The 24,195-nt window shown below is 41.5% G+C and overlaps 1 protein-coding gene across 3 annotated transcripts in view; it reads left to right on the top strand.

The window, feature by feature from the left end:
• Positions 1-5,456: 5,456 nt before the first annotated feature.
• DNA2 (DNA replication helicase/nuclease 2) overlaps positions 5,457-24,195 on the top strand; it is a 38,003-nt gene continuing 19,264 nt past the window's right edge. The window contains exons 1-9 of one of the 3 annotated variants that reach the window (XM_072129582.1): positions 5,458-5,691; positions 9,373-9,540; positions 11,977-12,163; positions 13,559-13,704; positions 13,869-13,991; positions 15,166-15,367; positions 15,720-15,837; positions 19,557-19,722; positions 20,791-20,985. In XM_072129582.1, coding sequence (XP_071985683.1) covers positions 5,516-5,691; positions 9,373-9,540; positions 11,977-12,163; positions 13,559-13,704; positions 13,869-13,991; positions 15,166-15,367; positions 15,720-15,837; positions 19,557-19,722; positions 20,791-20,985 — 1,481 coding nt within the window. In that variant the 5' untranslated portion in view covers positions 5,458-5,515. Of the gene's footprint in view, positions 5,692-9,369; positions 9,541-11,976; positions 12,164-13,558; positions 13,705-13,868; positions 13,992-15,165; positions 15,368-15,719; positions 15,838-19,556; positions 19,723-20,790; positions 20,986-24,195 lie in introns of all 3 variants that reach the window. The other 2 variants (XM_072129581.1, XM_072129583.1) reach the window with 2 other exon arrangements.

Below are 24,195 nucleotides of genomic sequence, written 5' to 3'. Positions count from 1 at the left end.
TTGTAATTGAAATCGTTGGCTGCTCTATAGTTTTTCTTAGTTATGTTTATTGTGCTTATATAACTTTTTTTTTTTAAAGCTGATTCCATTATTATAGATGTACTTGGATCCTCTTCGCTTGGTCAGAGCAGAGAACAAAGAGCATCCCTGGCTGTAAAGGACCTGTCATGCTCTGTGTTACATGCAACCCATTGATTTGAGTTGAATTTGTTTTTAAAAGGGTTTAAAAAATAAAAAAAACATAGCTGCTTTCTTCAAAACAGCGCCACACCTGACCATTGGTAGTGCAGGGTATTGCAACTAACTTCCATTTATTTCTATACAGATGAGCTTTGATACCCGCACAAACCATCAGGTGTGGCGCTGTTTTTAGGAGATAGCTGCCAGGTGTTTCAAACTCTGGACAGCCCCTTTAATGATTGCTGATTTCCTTGTGGTGGGGGTCCAAGAATAGCAAACAACTGAGCCTGAGGCCGCGGTTACACGTACCGCTAGGCGTCCGTTCATAACGCGACGCTAGCGCACAGGGGGAGGTCCTCGGCCCGAACGCACATGTGTTTTCATGCGCGTTCGGGCCGAGGACCTCCCCCTGTGTGCTAGCGTCGCGTTATGACGGACGCCTAGCGGTACGCATGACCGCAGCCTTAGGGTGATGCCACACATGGCGTTTTTGTTCCGTTTCGTTCTGTTTTTAGTCCGTTTTTCCCAATTATCTTAATAGATAAACAGGTTGTAAGCAGCCAAACGCGTGGTAAACTGCCAAAAACGGACTGAACGGATGTTTAAAAACGGACCAAAAACGCCGTGTGTGGCACCACCCTAATACACACGAGGGTTTTTGTATCAATCATTGTGCAAATCAATGGCTGAACAACTGATGTGTGAATAAGACTATGGTAAAGACAAGCTGCTCTATTAGGCACATTTCACTGTAATAAATGCAATACAAGTTCTGGTCCGTGTAGATGAAACCCCCATAGAGATAGTTTTGTCTTAAAAAAATGTGTCTGAATGAGTTTTGGTATATCCCCAGAACATTTCTTTCTCTTTAATATAGTGGTTGCTTGTGATACGACACAATAAATTTCAATATTTTCAAGCGACACAACTCTTTTTAAAAGCTTTTTAAAGGGAATTTAGCTTATATTATTATTACAAGTGAATTGTGCAACATTTCTTATCAGAACATTGCTCCTTTCCACACTTACTGGCTGGAGACAGGACGGACTTCTCACTTGCCAGGGAACCCTTCTTACATTTTTGTGTTTCCAAGTATTAATTTTATTGTAAGGTCAACTGATTTTGTTTTTTTTTTTAATCAGCTTTTTATGAATTTATCTTCTGACCCCATTTGTACAAATTGCTTAAAGGGAACCCGCCATCTGGAAGATTATTAATGCATGATAACAGATTCCTATGTTGTTTTCGAAAATACCTTTGCGCTGCATCTGAATAATTTCAGTGCTTGTTAATTGTTTCTTTAATATTACCTGGCTCCCTATCAGTGGTGTGTGGTGAGTCCCGGGGGGTGGGGGGAGTCCTGCAGTTCAAATGAGAATTCCTTGTAGCTGTGAGCTGATGTTGACAGGAGGAGGGAGCAGGGGAGAGGCTGAGGAAGGAAAATGAGTAAGGAGAAGGTGAGGAGAAGACTTGCGCCATTTGAACTGCCCCCCCCCCCCTTTCCTGGGACTCCCCACACACTCAAAGGCATATTTGAAATCAACATGACAGAGGATGTTGGAACCTGTCATCATGTAAAAATGACCTTCCTGATGACTGGTTTCATTTAAATCTGTTCTTTTATATTGTAAGGTTTATGTAACTTGAGGAAAAAAGTTAGTTTTTCTAATAGCAAAGCCATTACTTGGCAATAAATTCTATGATGACCTGCATGACCATAATGTTCTAAGGTGGTGATTCGGTATGGATTCAGTAGTACAATTGGAGGAATGGGAATTGCTACCGTAGAATGGACTCTTACCATTTCTTGTTGGTTTTCCCTGTGATGGATCCTCTATTGTACTTTATCATCAGTGAGACTACTATTGTTCTAAACTACTACTGGAATAATGTGTTAGGTGATCATTAATTCTTCTATGACGTGTAACTTTTTACAAGTGAACAATGTTTTGTAATAGTATTTCCCTCTAATGTTGAAATTTTTTTCTTAAAGGAGATGTTGTTGACTGATTGTGTGATGTGCTGGATGTTGCACTGTTCTGGCCCTTCCAATATTAAACTCCCATTTATGGTAATCTGTCTCCTTTTTTGTTGTGTATTCTTTCTGCTTGTTATTTATGTTAATCCGACTTGTACCAATCAGATTATTCTCTCCTATCATATCCCCATGCAGCCAAATCTGTATGTAGAACGACATTGGGCTCCTTCACGATCAGCACGTTGCAGGGGCCTCGCAGGTCCCCAGGGCTGCTGTGCTTAAAGGGGTGTTCCAATTTCAGCAAATAAATGCATTTTTTTTCTATAATGAAAAGTTATACAATTTTCCAATATACTTTCTGTATCAAGGTGCGCGGCTCGTTAGCATCATAGAGAATAATCAGAGCTGTGGGTTATAACGAGCCGCGCACCTGTGTGACCATGGTCAGATTTCTGTCCACTGACAGTAAACATAGAAGCTTCCTATAGAATGACAGCAAGCAGAGATCTAGAAAACCACGAGGAATGGATACAGAAAGTATATTGGAAAATTGTATAATTTTTCATCATGCAAACCATAACATTAATTTGCCGAAATGAGAATACCCCTTTAATTGCTTATTATGCCATATACTAACATACAACAATGACAAAAATATACCAGAAACCTACACAAAATTGCTATTTTTCCCTTGTATAAAAGATAGTAAGCCTGAGGTACCCAAAGCTCATATAAACAAAAACTCCATCGCGTCCTATAAAAAGTAAACCAATATATGGATACATTGATCAAACAAAGTTACATTTATTGTTCAAAATTGGTGAACGTCGCAATATATAAAACACCAAGAAGTTTTTCATCTTTTAATAAAGGTTACTTACTAAGTTTAATGTACCCCAAATATGGTGTCATTCAGAAACGCAACTGGTCCTGCAAAAAAACAACCCCTCGTACAACTACAAGAGAAAAATATAAAATGGTACATTCTTGGGATGGCGGCTATGCAAAACAGCTGAGAAGAGTCATATTTTGCCCGAGGTGAGACAATGATAAGAGGTTCTTTTAGTGATCAGCATCTTATCTTTTAGACAGCATCAGGAATCTGCTTCTATTGGCCATTTAACCAGAGATAGAGGTGATTTGAAATGTAAACTGCAGATAAAGGTCCAGTGTTCTTTAACTGAATCTCTGTATCTCTTGTTCTGGAAAACATTGAATCACAAGCTGATCTAGAAAAGATGAGATTCTTATCTTTAATATGACACCAAAAGCATGTTTCAAGGTACTATAGAACACTCTATACCTGACTCATCTCAGGCAAATATGACTCATTTTCACATGACTTTGGATCAGATTTTTTTTTTTTTTTTTAGGTAAATGGGTGAGATTTCACATAAAAGAGGGACATGTCATACCCTACCTGAGGGGGGTGCTTGTTTAATGGGGTAAAATATGGTGACAAAGTTTTCAAAGTTGCATCTTAAAGAAACCACAACCACTTTCTGAACAATGTCCAAATTTGACAGTATTATTTTCGGGTGCAATAGAGGTGGGGTTAAGAGCGAGGCTGGAGAATGAAATACTCTAGGTGGCACATCACATTTTTGGTCTCTCTTTTGTTATCCCAAAGCTTTTATGAGTTGGCACCAGCGTTCACTAGGCAGGATGGTGGTGGCGACATGTTTGCATTGTGATGGGCAGGTCGTGACCAGTTCCCATCTGCGTTTCAGCTTCTATTTTGCATTTTTTGTTTAAAAATAGATGAATAACGGATCCGTTTTTTTCCACCATTGATTTTATTAGGCTTGCAATGGTGTCTGGTAGTATCTGTATTTACATCTTCCATTTTTTGAGTGGATAGTTGGAATAAAAAAAAAACAACAGATGACTATAAAATAATAAAAAAATGTAAACTAACAGAAAACAAAGTATCTTTTTTTTAATTAACTGGCCAATTAAAGGGAACCTGTCATCAGAAATTGGCCTAATAAACCAATAGCAGTATGTTGTGAAGCAGCTGAGCAGCTTGTACATCATGATTCTTTCATGGTCTGGTGTGATGGCATCATGAAGAAAATCAACTTTGACGTGGCATGTTACTTGGTTTTATGAAGTCAAGGAGGAAGAGAGGTTAACACTGAAGTAAAGCTCTCCCTGCCTTAGAACACCCTCTTCACTGTAATTGATGGTCCTGCATTCAAGAACATAATTGACCAGATCTCCTAATGTTTGGCACACGGTATCAATCACAAAGGTGGACAGTCCGATTGTGGAGCAGCACAGCGAGTATAATGGATCAAGTCCAATGGTGGGTGCACGCCTCCGACAAACCCGATCCACCGGTTTGTAAGGTCAGATATCCAAAAGAAAAGCATTGCTTGATAATGGCTCTATGGATGAGCTGAAACGTGGCACCTTATTTTGCCATGGGTGAATAAAGATCACCTTTATACTTACTGGAGTGCTGCCTCATTGCATTTGTTTGGGATATCTGACCTTAAAATAACAAAGGCGGAGGTGTTCAAGGTCGGGGAGAGCTGGACTTCAAAGTTGATTTTCTGGGCGATGCCACCAAGCTGGGCCTTGAAACAAACATGATCTAGAAGCTGTTCATCTGCTTGACAACATAATGATAGTGGTTTATTAGGTTCCCTTTAAAGGAATCTGTTGATAAAAACTAATCCTTTGCTGCTGATGTATCCATCCAATCATTTTTTAAAATTCCAATTAAAAAAAAAAAAGGAAACAGCTAAACAGAAGCCAAAACCAAGTGCCCTATACATTGGCACCATGCCGTGGGTAGCACTTCTGCCTTGCAGCGCTGGGGTCCTGGGTTCAAATCCCACCCAGGTCAACATCTGCAAAGAGTTTGTATGTTCTCTCCATGTTTATGTGGGTTTCCTCTGGGTCCTCCGATTTCCTCCCACACTCCAAAACATACTGGTAGGTTGATTAGATTGTGAGCCCCATGGGGACAGGGACCAATTTGCCATGCTTTGTGCAGCGCTGTATAAATAATCATTATTGGCTCGATAATATACTTCTTGTTGGGTTCATCATGTTTACTTGAATCTGAAGTCACTTAAATCATAATACTGCTTTAGAACGCACTTCGCTGCGTCAGAAAACGCTTGGTGTGTTCACACACGTGCGGTACCGTGACCGCACCTATTATTATTCTGTAAATACAGTACGCTACAGCAAGGACTGCCTATCAGGCGCCGGCTCCCGCTGCTGTAGTGCACACACAGAAAAACACTACAACGTCCTTTCCCGCGCTGATCACACCATTCGCCTTATCAGAGTTTTGTACACTGCGGGCCGCCGTCCTGACTCCTGACAGCGCGGGACGCATGAATGGGCGGTCGCTGGGTGACTGACAGTGTCCCGTGTATTGCTGATAGCGGTAATCACCTGTCCTGTGTGAACAGCGTCATGGACACTGGTAGCCATGAGTGTCCTGAGATCTCCGAGGATGACCTGCTGGAGATGATGATGGAGAGAAGCTTCACAGAGGAGAAGCCCAAGGACAGGTAGCGACATTGCTTCCACTATATGTGCTGTATTCTGTATCTGATGTCATATAGAGATCTGCTCCTATTATACAGGGGGTGAGTTTGGGGGTCCCAGCAGCCAGACCACCTCTGATCGGGCTCTTGTAGAGGGGGTAGTTGTACCCTTCTAATATCAACCCAAGTATTGCCCTATAAAGGGCCATGTGGAGTGTTGTGCAAGGTGTGAACAGGGAGAGTTACATATCATTTAAAGGGGTTGTACCAAATGTTATCATTTCTTATCTATCATATATTTTATAGCAGACCCCTCTTTGTGAATTCATGGATAAGCTGTCAGATGCAGTGAGATCCGACCTGGCACAGGAAGCCAAGGAAAAAGTAAGAAAAGGAGAAGAACTTGTACACGGAGGATCCAGACAATGGCAGTGATAGGAAGGAGCGGGCATAGTCCCCCCCATGGAGACCGAACCGCAAATAACGGATCATACTTATCATTCAGGACTGACATGAACTTCATTGACCATATACTAGTGCAGCCACCACTGTGTCAGGAAAATCAATTCCGGGCTTTCTCCAGACGGCAGCAATAGCCCATGTGAGATGCGGGAGATCTTACTAACCCCATGGAGCAGCCAAGGATCTTTGTCTGTAACAGAGAAAACACAGTTATGGACCACTACTATCCATGGAAGCTTAATCCCTTAGTATTGAGGATAAATGGAGAGGGTTCATGGGCTGAGCCCTCTACATAAACGGCAGAGCTTTATTGCATCATGCAGCAAACGCCCACTGCTGACTCCTGCAATCAGTGCTGACACTGATCATGGGTGGTAATTGTACCTTTTTCGATGAGATGGGCATCCACCCTTGCCTGCGGGTAGATTGTTAAGGAACAGTGATATATTCACCATATACTGTAGTATTGCAGTATAGAGTATAAGAAATCAGACCCCTTAGTGTTCAAGTACCCTAGGGGATCTATAAAATCAGTAAAATTATCAAAAGCTTAAAGAATTCCCCTCAATTTCCCCCCCAATCCCCCCCCCCCACTTTTCCCTAGAACAGAAATGGAGCATAAAATAAGCATAAATATGTTAGATCAGGCACTTGCATGGCGACAAAAATCAAAATATATCAAAATATAAAAACTATTACTGCTGGTGGTAAACATTGTAATAGAAAAAGCGTCCAATGTATCTGGAAGGGCAATAGAGCCAGATCTATCACGTTTCTGCCTAAATCTAGGTTCCTGGATATGAAGAGATACTATGAGGCTGCACTTTTGGTAATGGTTGTGTAATGGTACAGGCATAGAGAATATAAGCAGTGGGTAGGTCTGGAACATAATTGCGTGATGACCTCTCATCCAAATATTGGCCCAACTCTGTCGGCGTGTAGCAGAAAGTTTGGTAACTGCGGGATCTCCCCAAGTCCTTTTCCCCTTCAACTAATACTCGGAGATCTGGCCTTCCAAGATGGCCATTTAAGGGCAACAAACTTCAGATTGCAGGGTAGATGGCTGTCTCATGCAACACTACTATCCATAGAGGACCCAGTAAGACTGGACCCTTGGCCGGTGATGCAGATTTCCCATTTCCTTTAGTAATTAGCTAACGAGGTAGATGATGACAGACAACTGATACCCTTTGAACAGGCGTGCACAGGCCTGGGCGCATTACGCCGTCCACTGTCATCATTTTGCACCTAGGGATTTTGAACCCCCTCCCCTTTTGAGCAAATAGGAAAGAGATTTCGGCACAACTTTCTCTGAGCAAGATAAAAGTAGACTTTTTTGAATTTACCCACAAATCTTCGATTGTAGTCGGTACCAGAAATTGGGATACAAGATCCTGACATGGTGGTACCTAGATTGCGCAGCATGTTTCCCTCCACCCTCTGTTGGCAGTGTGGGGAAGCTAAAGATACCCTTTACATATATATATATATATATATATATATATATATATATATATATATATATATATATATATTTTTATTTTTTTTTTTGGAGTGTCGGAAATTAAAAGAATTCTGGGAGGGGGCACATGAGACTATGGCTTCGGTAATTGGGGTGCAACTGCCTTACACACCAGCCTCCTATTTATTCCATTGCTCTGAGTACATGACAGTGGCCTACAGTAAGGCCATCTCATGGCATCTAGACGCAGCTTCCTGGAAATCCCCACACCCACCATCTCTGACCCACTGGGTCAAAAAAGTGGAAGATCTTGCTGCCTCCCTCCATAATTGGCATAACATTCGCATGGACCCTTTGGCTTGTATTCCAGAACTCCCCAGCGTACAGGGACATCTGATTCGGTGGAGGCTGACGGGGACAGCGAGGAGATCCTTGACCTCTCTGGGCAACTCATCTTATTTTTTTTTCTGTTTCATATTTTTTTTCCCCCCCTGCCTATCCTTCATCATCCTCTTACCCCAAGAGGGGTATGGTCTGATACTGCTAAAATAACTAAGATCTACAGGCAGTCCCCGGGTTACATACAAGATAGGGACTGTAGGTTTGTTCTTAAGTTGAATTTGTATGTAAGTCGGAACTGTATATTTTATCATTGTAATCCCAGCCAGAACTTTTTTGGTCTCTGTGACAATTGGATTTTAAAAATGTTGGGTTGTCATAAGATCCAGGATCAACACTAAAGCTTCATTACAGACACCTGTGATAACTGTTACAGCTGTTTATTGTAGCCTAGGACTAAAGTACAATAAATTACCAATATCCAGAGGTCCGTTTGTAACTAGGGGTCGTATGTAAGTCGAGTGTTCTTAAGTAGGGGACCGCCTGTACATACTTTGTTCTTGGGTGCTATGTTTTCACTGAAATAATGGACTTTGTGGAGCGGTTTATAGGTTTTGTGTTTCTACTTTGTTTGTTGTATGATATATAAATAATTTTTTTTAAAAAGCGTCCAAAACGCCACTTTCCCCCCAATGACCATGGCTGTGCGTGGAAAGATGGTGATCCTCGGAAAGGGACGGATAACATGACTGAGATGGAGAGATGTCTGGTGCTCTGAAGTGAGTTTGCAAGGGTTCAGACATGGACACATCCTGGAGGAAGAGGAGCTGATATCTTTTAATAACTTATTTCTGTCCCCTAGGGGACTCCAGTCTTGGAGGCAATAGCAAGCTATACAAAAAGGGCAGAAGGGAAACTTTCTCTGCTGTAATGAGATTACATTGGGTACATGAAGGAGGCTAAATTCTGAAGGAGTAGAGGGGAGACAGTGTAACACCTTTATAGTCCGAAAAATACGGTATTTTTTTTTGCACTGGAGGTTTTCAATTTTTGTAATTTGGGATCCCATTGATTGCAACGACCGAAAGAATAAAGGAGAAATGTCACAGTGAAAGCCTTTAAAGCCTCAAGGACATGGCGCAAATTTGTTTTTTCACCAATTTTACTGCATTTGGATTTTTTCCCGCTTCCCAGTACACGGCATGGAATATTAAATACTGTCACTATGAAGTGCAATTTGTTACACAGAAAACAAGCCGTCACTTTACATGGAATAATTTAAGTTATAGATTTTTGAAGGTGGGGAGGGAAAAATGAAAACTCCAAAACGAAATCGGGCCTGGTTGTTGGCCCCTTAACATAAAAAAAAAATAAATTAATATATCTAGGAATGTATTTGTAGGGGAAAAAACTGAATACCTTTTTGTTTTCCTCCCCAGCAGGCCGCCTAAGAAAATAATTCCGCGTACCAAGTTATGCAGAGGCCTGTACAACAGATACTGTGTTCTGGATGTGAAGGAGGTGTATGCACCCAGAGAGGAGAAACACCTGACCATTACAGCCCAGCCGGAGGGAGAAGACACAGAACTCTGCATTCTAAAGGATGACTGGTACAGATATTATATATATATATATATATATATATACTGCATTCTAAAGGATGACTGGTACAGATAATATATATATATATATATATATATATATATATATATATATATATATATATATATATATATATATATAGCATTACTGAATGGTAATAAGCTCTACGCCCCTGAGGGCTGAAATGAACTCGAACTGTGCAGCGCCTGGACTGAACACTGTACCAAGGACAGAAGCCCCTTCTTCTTCACTGTAATTGTCGTTACATTATCAGCCCTGTTGTTTTGCATTGAAGAAGGGACTCCTCCATATATCGCTATGATGCAAGGAGTCCCATCTTTGGCACTGTGGCCGGTCCCTGATTCACAGGCAATCACAGCTGTGTGTTTTAGCCCTTAGGGTGCATGCACAAAAACGTGTGCCCACAAGGCTACGGCTCGGCGGGTACACGTCGGACACGGTGAAGAAGATGAGAAACCCCTCCCCGCTCCATAGAGAATAGTGACTGACAGCCAAATGATAGAACAAGCGCTATCTTTCATGTGGCCACGGCACGGTGGTGCTCACTGTACTGAGTCCAGGCGCCATAGACAACTATAAGGGACGGATATGCGGCCTCATGTGTTCCCCATACATTTGTGTGCATGCCCCCTTAGTCAGTTCTTTCTTTTCATTTGTTTGTCTGGTTTTTGCTAGTCCAAGGAAACCAGAATTGGTTCATATTCTTGTTTCTGGTTGTCCACGACCAAGTTCAGTCCAAGAAACTTGGTGTGCTTGCAGGTTTTTCCAGACTGAACATTTGGGAAATCCTGCATGTTCAAGGAGCGAGTTTCTTCTCGTGGGCAATTGGCTTGATGGTCAAGCGCTGAGATAACGTCTTGGTTATTCGCTGCAGCACGGCCCCTTTCGCACTTGCGTTCTTCATGTATGTGTTACACGTGGAAAACTCGCATTGCACTCTTACCCATTGGGGCAGATTTACCCGGTCCAGTCACGATCCAGCGGCGGGTTTTTCGAAGCTGATTTGGGTCCGGCCGGGATTCGCTAAGGTCCGTGTGCCGATATCCACTAGGTGTCGCTGTTGCGCCAAGGTCCGCTGGAGTTCACCTTCTATTTCTTGGTGCAGGTTTTTCCGCGGTTTTTCCGAATCCGTCGGGTTTTCCGGCGGCCACGCCCCCCGATTTCCGTCGCATGCAATCCCGGTGGAATTTGGCGTAAATTGGAAATCATTGGGATACCCGACGGATTCGCGCGATCCGGACCCTTAGTAAATGAGCCCCCATTGTATTTAATGGGATTTGTTAAACTTGCATTTTTTTCCCCCCGTTAAAATCTCAGCAAGACTATGGAGACGCACCAAAAATGCATTGCACTCTGAGACACATGCAAGTGCAATGGGTTTTTTAATGAGTGCTAAGGTGATGTAAAAATATCAGGAAGTGGCATGTGGCTACCAATTAAAGAATCATGTGATTTGAAACGCATGAAAAATGCACTGGAAATGCAGTAAAAACACAAACATAAAAAATGCTAATGACTTCTAGCAAAAACTGACTAAGGCTACATTCACACGGACGTATGAAAACAGCCGTATCCGTACCGTACCGTTGTTTTACGGATTACATACGGCCACATTCATTTCAATGGACAATACGTCTGACCATTTATATTGCCGTTGTTAACTCCGTTCCGTACCGTACCGTATACTGGCCGTATAAAAATATAGAGCATGTCCTATTTTCTCCCGTATTTCAGTTCCGGGTTACATACGTGCTGCATACGGATGAAAAACGTCACGTATATAAGGGCTCATACGGCCTGTAAATATGGGACTGGAGAAATCATACGGTCGTGTGAATGTAGCCTAAGAATGGAAGAGAAAATGTCAGTTTTTCACATATTGCACATGGAAGTAATCCGCAGCGCAAGTGTGAAAGAGGCCTAATAGTGCACAATTCTCTACCTTTCCGCTCAGTTTCTCATCAGATTTAAATTTGCCGCCCGTGCCCCAGCCCATGTCTCCTCGGCTTCCACCACCTTTATGCCGGCATAAGGTGGGAGATCCTGAGTCATTGGTCAAGGCGCAAACTGGAACTTTGAACTCTCAGTTGAGATGTTGACTCCGGAATTTGGCTAATATTGGTTTCACAAAAATGAACAAAAGCTAAATTGTTAACAAACAACTTATCCAATTTTATTGCTCAGTGCTAATGACCAATGAAATTTATTGCGAGATTGGCGGCCAGTTTTCCCCCGTATTATTGTAGCAGTAGGTAATCCGGGCGCTCGCCACCTCATTCACCTGATGGAGTTAGTGGAGCACCTTATATCAGAGTATCAGCGCTCTCTGCATAGCAACTTTACTAAGGACTATGAATTCGTTTTTTGTGACTATAAGATATCCATGGACGTCTTATTAATTTTTGGATCTTCTGTTCATGCAGGGTTGGACTACAAGTGAAACCAGGAGACCTTATTCATCTGGAGGGTAACGTGAAACCTCCAAATACATGGACCATAGACAAGGATTCCGGATATATGATTCTGTTCCCTGATCTTCTCATCTCTGGGACCAGCATAGCCAATGGTATTCGCTGCTTACGGAGATCCGTGCTGAGTGAGAAATTTAAGGTCTGTTTCATTATGTGCATGAATGCCAAAAAATAAGCTCATTACTGAGTTCGCCCTTAGTTGTTGTTCATTATTGGGCAGCTTTTACTGAAGTTTATGAGCCAAAGGAGGAGTGAATTTAGTGAGGAGGCATTTAAGATTTTCCTTTTATATTCCCTTTCCATTTTTCAGATAATTCTGAATTTCTAGTAAAAGCTGCCAAACAATTTGAGCCAGAATAGACCTGGCACATGTCACTGCGTTACCTGCTGCAGAATTGTCTGTAAGTTACAATAGTAGCAGAGTGAAAGGGATTTGTACAATTCCCATCTCCATACTGAGATAAAAGCTCAAAGCTGAGGGTTTTTTTTATCCGCAGAATGTTGATTTCAGGGATCCGAGAACGCTGCAGTTACTAGTTGTAGTGGTCTGCCCAGCACTAGACATTGATGGAGTCCAAAGCAAATGGCTCTGGTTGTGCATCATCTGCAGCTCAGTTTTCACTTCTCACGCAGTCTACAAATCCATCATCTCCTGACTTTGTATAATGATGGGTCCACTCACAAACCCAAGCGGCTGAAAAGTACAAATAGATCTAAGGAACTTTTGTAATTAATTTTTAATCGGAGGAAAGTTCATATTTTTCCACTCACTTGGCTCCTTCCTGTTAAAATCAGTTTCCCCATGAAAAATCTGCTAAACTTTATTTTATGCAAAGTCTTTTGGAATTTTATAGGGTTCCCCTCTAACCCCCACAATAGATGTTAGGGGAACTTTGAGTCGTCAATGTTAATTCCTGAACAATCCTTTTAAGAGAATAAAAATGCAAAATGAAGTGACCAATGTCTAGTTAATTTAAAGGGGGTTTCCCACAAATGCAAGTTAGTCCCTATCCACGGGATATGGACTAACTTGCTGATCAGTGGGGGTTTCGGTGCTGAGACCCCCACAGATCGCGAGAACGAGGGGTCCAATACACAGCGCTCAGCAATTTCCGTCAGCTCCATAGAGATTAATGCAGCAGAACGGTCGTGCACGGCCGTCTGCTCCATTAGTCTGATGGAGCAATGAAGGGACCCATGGAGGTACTTTGGAACCCATTGGACACCTCGTTTTCGTGATCTGTGGGGTTCTCAGCACAGAGATGCCCACTGATCAGTAATTAGACCCGTGGGAAAACCCTAATAAAACTTTACATTGCCTTTTTAGCAACAACAACTCTCCCCCCCCCCCTTCCTGATTTCCTGATGTTTTCTTGTAATCAATGAAACGTTGTCAGACATCCCATCTACCATGTTTTCTTGCTGGGATGACCTAATATTGTTCATTATAAGAATATTGTAGATTATTACATTTTCTGGAAGGGTTTCCCCTTTGCTGTTATACAATGATAAATCTGTGCTGATTGGGTTTTAGGTTTGTGATAAAGGTTCAAGGCAAATGTTGATCGGAACAATGTTACACGACGTTTTCCAGAAAGCTACATCATGTGGGTTTGATGGGGATGTTTTGCAAAACCTCGCAAACCAGAGCGTCTATGGACCAAAGTATCTGAAAGAAATGTAAGTAGCTTATCAAATCCCTGTACTATAACAAGTGGCCAATTTTGACACAGAGAAAGATGCATAAGCAATTACCAATTTCCTTCTACAATGCAGATACATGGGTACGCTTACCTTGGAAAGTTACTTTGTTCATAGCTAATAATGTCCCTTTTTTCTGTCAGGTACCAATTGAACTTAAACCAAGCGGATATTTTGCATGAGATTAAGGAATACCTTCCATCAATACAGAAGTGGACAAATGACTACATGACTTCTGTGACCCAAACTAATCGGCCGTTTGGCTTGTAAGACCACAAAGAATATTTACCACTAGGTGTTACAGTTCTGTTCAGTCTTGCTTTTTTGCTATCTGTTGCAATGCAAAATCCATTGTAAAAAGTTTCCTAAGGTTGGTGGGTAAACCCAATAACTTAAAGGATATGAACCACCAGGATGAAGGACTGTATGCAAATGAGCCCGAGAGTCTCCATAGGGGTTAATGGAGCCTGGACCCCCTCGAGCTCATTTGTATACAGTCTTTCATCCTGCCGGTAGATGTCCTTTAAGTTACTGGGTTTACCCAAATTGGCAACACTTGAGGCATCTGCCAAAATAATGAATTTTCTAGCATCTCTTGGTGATCTTTCAATTAGCAATATAATCTGACCTTTGTGACTCTAACTGATCCCAGTTAACCTTTTGTGCAGGGAAACTGTATCACAGTCTTATCCCGTACTTAAACCAAAAGAGGTCGATTCGGAAGAATATTCCCCAAAAAGTAGACGTATAGGAAGGCGCAGGTACTATACAAGTGTATTGTGTTTAGTCATTTATTGGATAAAAACTTGACAACGCATTTCCCACCACTGCCAGGGGGCTTCATGAGGTCTTCTGGTTACTTCAGGGGTTTCATATATTAAGGAACATATTTAACCTAATATATAAAACCCCCTTTTACAACCATTAGACCTGATGAAGCACCACTGGCAGTATGTGCCAACGCTTTGTCAAGTTTTTACCTAATAAATGCCCAAACATGATACACTTGCATAGTACCTGCTCCTTCCTATAAGTCTTCATTTTGGGGAATATTCTTCCGAATCAACATCCTTGAGATTAAGCGCAAGTTCATAGTGTGAGCGCTCTCTACAAGGGCTAAGACAAGCCAGTGGTTATATACCCTACAGATGTATAACAGAGTTGTGCCTGTATCCCAGCACAACTCCATAAGGTTAGTATCAATCCATACTAATTGACACCCCTGTTATATATAGGGTAAACTTGCGCTACGCAGCGCAATTTCCTCTCTGTTTACCTTTTTTTGAGCACCACTTGTTACAGCCTTATTCTCACAATTGTTGGGGGTCCTAGTCTTCGAGACCCCACTGGATATGCAGCGATGAAACTTCATAAGATGTAAACTATATTAGAAATGAAGATTTATCTATTTCCTGTTTTAAAATTAAATTTTTATTTTAGAAATATTACAGATACAAGAGCTGTTCAGGTGTCAGAATTTCTGGACATTGAGGAAAACGTTTGGTCTCCTAGATTTGGGCTAAAGGGAAAGATTGATGTAACAGCCAAGGTGAAAATACATCAGAAATCAAAAGTTGTAAAAACCATGCCCCTGGAACTAAAAACTGGTAAAGAATCAAACTCCATAGAGCATAGGAGTCAGGTGAGTGAGTATGCACAGTTAAAAAGGGTTGGAAAATGCATTGGTCGCAGCCTGCCCGGCCCCCCTGTGGCATGCAGCCTGCCCGGCCCCCCTGTGGCCTGCAGCCTGCCCGGCCCCCCTGTGGCCTGCAGCCTGCCCGGCCCCCCTGTGGCCTGCAGCCTGCCCGGCCCCCCTGTGGCCTGCAGCCTGCCCGGCCCCCCTGTGGCCTGCAGCCTGCCCGGCCCCCCTGTGGCCTGCAGCCTGCCCGGCCCGAGTATAAGCCGAGTTAGGGTTTTTGAACACAAATTTGTTCTGAAAAACTCTGCTTATACTTGAGTATATGTTCATGATTGTCTTTGTTTTTTGTTTACAGGTTATTTTATATACTTTGTTAAGTCAGGAAAGGAGAGATGATCCCGAGGCAGGTTTGCTCCTATATCTGAAGACCGGAAACATGTACACGGTGCCTGCAAACCGCCTGGACAAAAGAGGTTTGTTTTACGCCTGACGTTGGATTTTTCAATGTATGATCTTTAAAACCTCAATCTTGTGTTTTGTAATTAACTAAGCAAATTATCAACTTTAATTTTGGAAAACCTTTTTAACCTGTGACCCTTTCTAACAAAAAGATGATGTCTTTCAAGTTGGTAAATTTACTTTGGAAATCTTGCCATCTTCTATGATGCTTTCTGTTATTTATAGTGGAAAAAAAAATAGTTCGGCATTCCAGGTTATTTTTACCTCTGTAAATAACGGGAACTATCCTTCTGTATGTGGATCTCTATAAACAACGGAAGGTGAACAGCCGGCTCCAGGACTGTGACCTCCTAGCATGAGAATTACAAACTACTGCTGTTTAAATGGATTAGATTGTGAGCCCCATCTGTGACAAGGACTGACTTGGAAAGCTCTGTGCAGCGCTGCATAATCTGTGTGCGCTATATAAAGGAATTATTAAATCAAATCTGTCGTCAGGATTTCTCATTTTCACTATGGGACTGGTTCCCAAAGCCTAATACGAATTTACAATCTTCTTTTATGCTTCATCTGAAGTTTATTAGTTAAGAAGATTAAGTATAGAATCATTTAGGGTGCGGTCAAACGTTGCGTTTAACGCATGCGTTATAAAACGCATTGCAAAATCTGAAGAGAGATTTGCCTAATTAAACAGCTGTTAACACTTCCGTTTACAAAACGCATGCGTTAATGCATTGTTAACATCGCATTAACGCACATGTGATTGCACCCTAAAAGTCAAAATGAGGCAACCGCGCTAAAACTGTAGGATATGGTATCTAAAAGAATCGCTAGTATGCAACTTTCTAGCAGAAGATTACTACCGGAGGGTAGCAAATAAAAGATAATGGGGGCGGAAGGGCTAGGGGAAAGCCAGGAAAGGAGAGCGGTAAGGGTTTAGTCCTAACAAGTGTAGTTGTGCTCAAAGAGATCCAAAATAAAACAAATAGGTCCTGGAAAGTCTCCCAAGGAATCCACAAATCGTTTTATTGGGGTCGTCGGCCACCAATTCCTCCATCCTTTGAATATGTCTAATTTCCTGGATCCACTTGACCACAGAAGGGGGCTGAGGGCTCCTCTAGTGTCGGGGGATCATAGTTTGAGCTGACATCAAAATATGGCGTAGCAAACCTTTCTTGATGGAGGATGTGGAGACAATCTTCTTTTATAATTAACATTACTGTTTCCACTCACTAAAAGCTGATAAATGTTTACCTGGCTCTCTACCAGCAATCCGCATTGAGTCAAAGCGTTGTCATCATTATCTGCACACTACTCACAACTCTACTTCTTCCTTAAATCACACCTGCCCCCCTCCCCCACCATCTCCCCTCATGCAGACATAAGCTGACAAGAGATTTACTTGCAGCACAGAGTCATCTGAAGTTTGCATGGGGGAGAGGGGAGCAGGAGGTAGAGATATAAGAGCAGAGAGCAGATAATGATGAAGATTGCAGCCTTATAACAGACCCCCCTGTTACTCTATGTAATTTGCTGTAAGGGAGCCAGGTGACTTTTTATATACTTTTAAAAGTGAGTGGAACAGTTTAATGTTAATTTTGAAAGTAGATTGGAAATTCACAGCTTGCAGATGGGTAAAAGCCCCACTTAATTATTAACCCCTTACCGACATTTGACCTAATAGTACTGCATCGTGGGAGGTGCGTTCCTGAACGGAACCGGCGGCAGAAGCTGCGGGTGTCGGCTATATATTATAGCTGACACCCGCCTCTGACATCCGCGGTCGCGCTGACCGCGGCGTGCAAGGGGCATTTAACAAGAATTGCTGCTCTGATTGCAGCCCCGGACTGCCAGTGTCCCGGGGCTGCGCGTTCCTCTTCCGGGAGCCAGGTAGCCGGGTAGCATGCTCAGTGTGTTACATTACACAGTGTAATACATCTGTATTACACTGTGTAAGGTGAAGAAGAGCTTGAACAAGAGATCAGTGGATCGCTTGTTCAAGCCAACCTGTAAAATAAAAAAAAGTTAAAAACATTAAATAAAAACTTTTTTAATAAAAATAATTAATTAAATACAGTTAAAGTCCCCTAAACCCAAACATTCCCTATACACATTTAATAAAGTAAAAAAAAAAACACAAAATCGGCAACACCCCCCACATATTTGGTATTGCCGCATCCGTAACAATCTGTACAATAACTCAGAAACATTATTGGACCCACTCGGTGAACGCCGTAAAAACAAAACGAGAAAAACTCGCCAAAAATGTACATTTTTCATAAAATCTCTTCACAAAAATGTTCTAAAAGGTGATCAAAAAACGTTTTGTGCGCCAAAATGGTACCACTTGAAAGGACAACTCAACACGTAAAAAGAAAGCCCTAAACCAGATCTGTCAACCAAAAACTATTAAAGTTATATCTCCAAAAAGATGGCAATGCAAAAACAAATGAGATTTCCTCTATATTAGTTTTTTTTCCAGTAAAATTGTAAAAATAAATGAAAAACCATATAAATGAGGTATCACTGTAATCATAGTGATCTATAGAATAAAGATAATATCGTATTTTAGTGTATGGTGTACGACCCCCAAAATATACAAAAAGAAAGGAAACCAAAATTGACAATTTTCTTTTCACCCATACATTCAAGAGTTAATAAAATCTCATCAATAAGCTAATGACCTACTAAAATGAAATATTTGTAAAGTGCATCTCATGTCGCAAAAAAAAAAAGGTTATATGTCCAAATTGCCAAAAAAATAAAGATTGTATAGCCAATGAAAAGTGACAATGCATAATCTGCTCTGAATGGCGCAGCTTTGGGTATTGTTATACACGGGAGGGATTGGGTATCAAATTTTGTGGAGCGTTTTGGTATTTTATCCAATGAGAATTTGTACATTTTTTGAAAAACACATTAATTTAGCCAAAAAAATTTTACTTTCAAAATTGCATCCAATTTTGTTTTAACCCCTGTAAAACAATTAAAGGGTTAACAAACTTCATAAAACTTGTTTTGCGTACGTTGAGGGGTGTAGTTTCTATAATGGGGTAACTTATAGTGTTTTACTTTTATTTAGGTCTCTCAAAGTGACTTGAAACCTGAGCAGGTCCCTCAATAGCAGGATTTTGCGTTTTTTATGAAAATGTGAAACATCGCACCTAACGTTCAAAGCCCCATAATGTCCTACAAAAATAAGACTATGCATAAAAAACCATGTCCACATAAAGAAGACATTCGGTGAATGTTAGTTATTAAGTATTTTTGCTGTTATGACTGTGTGGAAAAAGTAGAACATTTTGAAGTTTGAAAATTGAGAATTTTTCAAAATTTTCACCAAATATCTGATTTTCTCATAAATAAACACAACACATACCACCAAAATTTTTCAACTAACATGAAGTACAAAGTGTCACGAGAAAACTATTTTAAAATCACTTGGATATGTTAAAGCGTTCCAAAGTTATAACCACTTATAGTGACACAGGGCAGATTTGAAAAAATGGGCCGTGTCAGGAAGGTGAAAAGTGATTTCGCTGTTAAGGGGTTAAACCTTACACCATTGTTATTGCAGAATTGTTTGCTAAAATTGTTTAAAATAACTGCTGTATATCTAGATTTTTTTTAATGAAGGTAAAATACACACATATATATAATATATATATTATATTACCTCCTGGTTATTTTATTTTATTTTTTTTTAATGATATATAAATTTTTTTTTACCCAGAATTATTGAAAATAAGAAACGAATTGTCATTTTATCTAGCAAACGTGGTACAAAAATCGGACAACGGGACCAAAGAATTTAAACTTGCCCCCCTGCCACCGCTTATTGCTGACAGACAAGCTTGTAAATTTTGTTCTCAGCTGCGGAACTGTGCCCTATACAGCAGGTATGGGGGGGGGGGGGGGTACTGTAAGACCAGAATAGCAGACTTGTAGCATAGGTTTTGGGACATCTTCCCTAAATATGTCTTGTGATGTGATGTGATGTGTGTGATCCATGATTGTCAGTAGGAAGATTGAGCAGTGAAAAGTAGAAACGTATAATGTAATATGTAAATACTAAGGGTGCATTATGTACAAGGTTAAAGGACTTGTCCACTAATTTTTATTAGGTTTTTCTCTTGATGAAACAAAACTTATGTGATATAATCGACATTATTATTAGCAGGCATTGGATAGAATTCTGGGTCCTACAACTAGCGTACAAAGTATGCAATATACTCTCCCACATTCGCATATAAGATAATGGAGATGAAAATTATCACACGGCCCTACAGAGGGTTTGGGAGACGAGCATGTACTTCCAAGGTTATAATTCTGGGCTGGCTATTGTGGGCCGACCTACTTCGGTGGTACCAAAGCAGAGAAAGTGTAACTGATAATCTCTATATCAAACTTGTATAACATTGTTACGAACCCCACTCACCGGAGTCCAGACATGGGGTGCACCTACTCTATGCAGTCCCAGAATTTAGCCCTTAAGCTCCGCCCACTTGGAGTCCTAGCGCTATATTTACTCCACGCGTTTTGCTTCCAGCCAGTCACTTCCACCTTGCAGGAGCCTTGCACCTGTGTGACATCACATGACCAGGGATATAATGAGCCTTGCACCTGTGTGACATCAGGTGCCAGGGATATAACGAGCTGTGCACCTGTGTGACATCACTTGACCAGGGGTTGGTTTTATCCACGGGATGTAAGCAATGAAGCTTCATGTTGAAAGGCAGCAAGCAGAGATCTAGAAAACAGAATTTGCTATAGAAGTATATATATGTGAAAATTATTTAACTTTTCATTACACAAATCAATTATTTGCTGAAAGTGGACAACCCCTTTAATTTAATACATTCATAGTCTATAGTAGTTGCTTTGATATTTTCAATAAAGTTGTATGTGTTATGGGTGTAGACTTGCACTCTAAGCTCTTGTTATGCTTTTTATTCTTTTTTATTAAGGTCCGTAGAACAGCAAAGCGATAGTTTCTACATTCCTAATGAAATGCTTCCGGTTATTGAGAGTGAGACTGCACACCTGAGATTGTCCCATCTACAGTACTTTAGCCTGTGGTACCTCATGTTAGCTTTAGAAGCTTTATCTAAAGAATCAAAAACGGGTCGAAAAAATATCTGGATGCTTTCAGCTGAAGAAAGGTAATTATTGCAAGGTATATTCTCTTAGATTATTATTTGCTGTATAGGAGGTAATTGGATATTTCCATATCGTCCCCCATGACGGCCCACCTGGAGGTTGACCCCTTGACCTCTGTAGGGACAGGAAGCAGAGAGGTTAAATCCCCCCCCCCTTGCACTCACATACCAGTGTCTTCCTGTCCCTACACAGGGCAGGGAGTGGAGAGAGCTCTCCCCGTCTCCTCCAGGGGGACAGTCAGGGGGGAGTATAGGTGCGGGACGTGTCCCTACATCCTACCTGGTCCCGGGCCGTGAGCGGTGCATAGCGCATCCTTCCCCTGCCTGGAAGGGGACCTTCGACCGGCTCTGTTGACGGCTCCGCGAAGCCAACATCACCCGGGCACGTGCAGGTGTAATGGAACACTTCCGGGTGTTCCAAGATGGCGACTTCCGGCCAAAGAGTGTCGCACCGGAAGTGACGTATCGCGAACACGAGAAGCCGGCGTGAGTATGTTTGAAATATCAAGCGGGCTCTCACGTTGATCTGAGGTCTATGCTTCTGTCGCCATCAGCCGTGCACGCTACGTGGAACAGGTACATTACCTTAATAATTGAGTATGCTTTCCTTCAGATAAATTTAATGGAGAATCATTGTTTTTTTTAGAATATAGATCTGGTGCCTGGATTTCTAGCTGAGCCTTCACGTTTATGTACGCTAATAAGGTCAGCCATTGTGAGCACATATATATATCTATATGGTATTGCGGCTATGTAATTGCACATTCTAACGTTTGTTATGTTTATGCATAGATTACAATTGGCAGCTCCGAGTCCTCAGCAATGGACATCATTGTATCAGACCCCCCGCCTATAGCTCCTGTGAGTGGTTTCGGGGTGTCTAGTATGTTTAGGATTCTTAATTCCACATTACATGTAGCCTGTCTACAAAACCTGGTTTTGTTCTCCTTCTTTTTGGTAGGAATCTAAAGAGAAGGAGAAAACAAAAGAGCTAGAGAAAAAGAAGGCACAATCACGCAGATGTAATATGTGTTTCAATAAGCTCTTAAGTAACTACAAGAAACCTGTATGCAAAGAATGTTTAGACAGTCTACTCAAAGAAGAGAAATACTCCTTTATGGAGGAGATGAGATCATTCATTAAGGGAGAAGTCCAGACATCTGTGGCGGCTTCTGTGGCTTCCATTATTCCCCAAATAGTACCACCTAAGAGACCCAGGGTGATGGAGTCCTATTCCGAGTCTGAAGCTGAATCAGAGGAAGCTAGTACATCCTTTTCCTTAGACATGGATGTTTCTCAGTCTATAGCGGCTACTAAGATGGAGTCGAAATACCTATTCGCATCAGAAAATCTTGATGCATTACTTAAAGCAGTCAGAGATACGTTAAAAATTGAAGACATTGAGGAGGCAAAATCTGTACAGGATGAACTATTTGGCATACTTAAAGCGGAAAAGAAAAGAGTGTTTCCAATAAACAATACACTTAAGGAATTTATATTGGAGGAATGGAGAGAGCCTGAAAATAGAATTTCTGTTTCTAAAGATTTCAAAAATCGTCTGATATTTGATGAAGAGGAAGTAAAGAACTGGAATGCTACACCCAAAGTAGATGTCCAGGTGACTAAAATCACGAAGAAGACTGATCTTCCATTTGAAGACGCCATTCAGCTTAAAGACCCGATGGATAGAAAAGCTGATAGTTTATTGAAAAAAGCATGGGAAGCCGCCATGCTTAATTTAAAGGTGAATATAGCTACGACTTCTGTTTCCCGTACTCTCTTTTTCTGGCTATCTGAATTAGAGAACCACATAAAAACTGGCACCTCAAGAGAGATGCTGCTGGATACTATTCCTATGTTAAAATCTGCTACAGCCTTTATTGCGGATGCCTCGGCAGAGGGAGTAAGATTCAGCGCAAAAGAAAGTGCCTTGTCAAATTCAGTAAGACGTGCCATTTGGTTAAGACAGTGGAGTGGCGATTGCAGATCAAAAGCCAAACTATGTAGTCTTCCCTTCCAGGGTGAATATGTATTTGGGGCAGAATTAGACGCCATTCTGGAGAGAGCGGCGGATCGTAAAAAAGGGTTTCCTGAAACGAGAACAGGTCAAAGGAAACAATCCTTTCGTGACCCAAAAGAGAAGAAGTTTCCGTACAGAGGTAAAGGCAAACAAGGTAGATGGAGTTATCCCAAAGGTGGAAGAGGAAGAGGAAGAGGATTCCTACTCAGCTCCAGTAACTCAACATCTAACTTTAGGAAACAATGACGCCAGAGTGGGAGGAAGACTGCTCCATTTCCGTCACCATTGGACCCAAATAACCTCAAACCCATGGGTCTTAGGGATTCTACTAGACGGTTACAAGTTAGAACTGACTTCTCTTCCTCCCAACAACTTCATAATAACAAAGCAGCCGTCGCAATCACTAACCACCAGCTTATGGCAGGAGGTTCTGAAGCTGAAGACCATGGATGTGATATCTCCAGTACCCAGACAATCACAGGGGAAAGGTCATTATTCTCCTTTATTTCTCATAACCAAGCCAAATGGAACATTCCGTCTAATCTTCAATCTCAAAAATCTGAACAAGCATATTCTTTACAGGAGGTTCAAGATGGAAACTATATGCTCAGCCACCCCATTAATTCCGCCAAATGCGTTCTTATCTACCATCGACCTAAAGGACGCATACTACCATGTACCAATCTATCCACCATCTCAGAAATTCCTCAGATTTGCAGTAGTCACTCCGGAGGGAAACACAGCTTGTTTTCAGTACAAAGCTCTCCCGTTCGGGATCTCGTCTGCCCCAAGGACCTTTTCAAAAATCATGATAGAAGTAGTGGCATTTTTGAGATCCAAGAAAGTGGCGGTGATTCCATACCTGGACGACCTACTGATAATTGGTCAGACAGAACAGGAACTTATACAGCACAGGAATCTGACAATTACTACCCTGCAACAACTAGGCTGGTGCATAAACAAGGCTACTGTAATCCTAATAGTGCCATACTGGCCGAAAAAGAACTGGTTCCCAGCCCTAAAAGAAATGGCCCTAGCGGAACCGATACTTCTGCCTGTCAGAGAAGATCTTCTATCCCAAGGTCCCATCTATCACCCAAACCCACGGTCTCTCAGTCTCTCGGCCTGGATCCTGAAAGGTCATTACTAAGGTCCAGAGGTCTTTCAGACAAGGTAATAACCACCATGAAAGC

Source organism: Engystomops pustulosus, chromosome 11 (genome assembly GCF_040894005.1).
Source record: "Engystomops pustulosus chromosome 11, aEngPut4.maternal, whole genome shotgun sequence".
NCBI lineage: Eukaryota > Metazoa > Chordata > Amphibia > Anura > Leptodactylidae > Engystomops > Engystomops pustulosus.
This window is presented reverse-complemented; position numbering and strand designations above follow the sequence as displayed.